At 32.0% G+C, this 2,175-nt stretch overlaps 1 protein-coding gene across 1 annotated transcript in view; it reads right to left on the minus strand.

The window, feature by feature from the left end:
• Positions 1–2,175, minus strand: part of LOC116850174 (sodium-dependent dopamine transporter) — a 400,294-nt gene that overhangs the window by 78,967 nt on the left and 319,152 nt on the right. Inside the window, exons 7-8 of the mRNA XM_032828139.1 lie at positions 1,204–1,307; positions 894–1,131 (exon numbers count right to left, since the gene is read on the minus strand). Of these exons, the coding sequence (XP_032684030.1) occupies positions 894–1,131; positions 1,204–1,307 (342 nt within the window). The remainder of the gene's footprint in view (positions 1–893; positions 1,132–1,203; positions 1,308–2,175) is intronic.

The following is a 2,175-nucleotide window of genomic DNA, read 5'->3' on the forward strand; positions in this document are numbered from 1 at the left end:
TGACCTGACCTTCGCTACGCAACCCAAGGTCAAACTGATGTGATCAGTAAATACATCTTTTTAAACGCCACAACTTTTGTCTGAAACATTTTTTTGTAAAACTTATATTTTTCCTGATATTCGGGCGTCCCGGTACTTTCCGAACACCCTGTATATAGTATACGCAATAAGAATTATTAATATTATTATTCGTATATATAATATTATTATTCGTATACATAAACCTTTTGATCTTTTAAAACTATATACAGAATATGGTACAATATAAAAAAATTGATTGTAAAAAATAGAATCGAGTTGAACAAATTTAATTCTTGGTGACCAGCTTGACAGCTTATTTGATTACCGTTTTCGGGATAGTGAAATCAACGTTTAACGTGAATAATTAATTTTACTAAAATGATTAGCTCGTTTGATGAAAATAAGAGATTACAAGAATATTAAAATTGTACTGAAAAAATTAAGACAATTAGTTCGCTATATACAAATCAGAAATTAAGTTTACTAAACAAACCAAAAATTAAATTTGTTCAACTCGATTTTAATTGTTACAATCAATTTTTTTATAGTGTACGATATTCTGTATACAGTTTTAATAAATCAAAAGGTTTATGTATACGAATAATAATATCATGTATACGAATAATAATATTAATTAATAATCCTTATTGTGTGTATGTATGTATACGTGTATATGTGCGTGTGCATGCGTGCGTGCATACGTGTGTATATGTGAGTACATAAACGAAGGTACAAAAAGATTAGAAATATCTATGATTTTATAATGTACGTTTGTGTCAATAAATTACTTTAGCAAACATATACGAGCACAATAAATATTTTCTTAAATAATGAAGTGTTCACATTAAGATAATAGTAATGTAAAGTCATACCGAGCTGTCTAAACCAAGTGTGAGTAACATCATGAAAAAAATAAGCGCCCAAAACATTGAACCAGGCATAGTAGCGATTGCTGCTGGATAAACAATGAAGACTAAACCAGGTCCCTCTGTAGCAACATCTTGAATGGATTTTCCGCTGGCATGTGCCATGTAACCGAGTACGGAAAATATAACAAATCCAGCGATAAAAGATGTCGCACTATTAATCAAGCTAGTCAAGAGGGCATCTCTGTGAAGAACATTAATATTAAATGTATATGCATTGTCATCATGCATATTATATAAGATATTGCGTCCTTACTTGTAAACATTATTATGATACTTATTGTAACTTGCGTAAGCCAGCAACACTCCGAAGCCTGGTCCCAAAGAAAAAAATACCTGTGTTGCAGCGTCCACCCATACCTAGAAAGAAAAGAATATATATCAACAAACATAGAGGAAACATTTTGTATGCGCGTGTATATATATATGTGTGTGTGTGCGTGTGTGTGTGTGTGTGTGTGTGTGTGTGTGTGTGTGTTAATATGAGGAAAATTAATTTACTAAAAGAAAACACTACATAATTCCATTACAAAAATGAAAGTTAACTTTAAAAAAAATACTTTAATATATATAGTATTATTACATTATGTCCCCTTCCCTCCCACAAAATCTTATAACTTGAGTATGACATTCCATTTTTTAAAAATCACATATTTCCAATAAATTTAAATATTAAAAATAAAAGTAAATATATATATATATATATATATATATATATATATATATATATATACGCATATTATTGCGTATAATTTCCATAGAAGAAGGAAGGTATATTAGGTGGCGGCGGGACACCGTGCGTTCAAGATCTGCATATCTTTTTGTTTCAGAAAAAGAAAAATATCGAGAGCGCGGTTTTGGCCGGGACTCGAACTCGTCTTTTGTATGTCGGGCAATTGCTCTAAACCACTGAGCTCTACCTGATGCTCCACGCTCACAACACTCTCCTCTCTCTAGATGATGCTCAGAGACGCTGTTCGGAAGCGACATCTCTGGCGCGATTCCGAGCGCACGGCGACTACAGAGAGAAACAATGTTATTGTACCATATAACACAGCTGTCAGTCTCTCGAAATCAAAGGTTGCTATCCTTTAAGACTTGCTATCCATGTATGCCCGACTCCACCGTTGCCCCTCCTCATCCGGTCCAAATAATACGCAATAATGATATGCATATATATATATATATATATATATATATATATATATATATATATATATATATATAT

This window comes from Odontomachus brunneus, unplaced genomic scaffold (genome assembly GCF_010583005.1).
Source record: "Odontomachus brunneus isolate Ranch 3 - 2012 unplaced genomic scaffold, Obru_v1 Obru_scaffold_135, whole genome shotgun sequence".
Lineage (NCBI taxonomy): Eukaryota > Metazoa > Arthropoda > Insecta > Hymenoptera > Formicidae > Odontomachus > Odontomachus brunneus.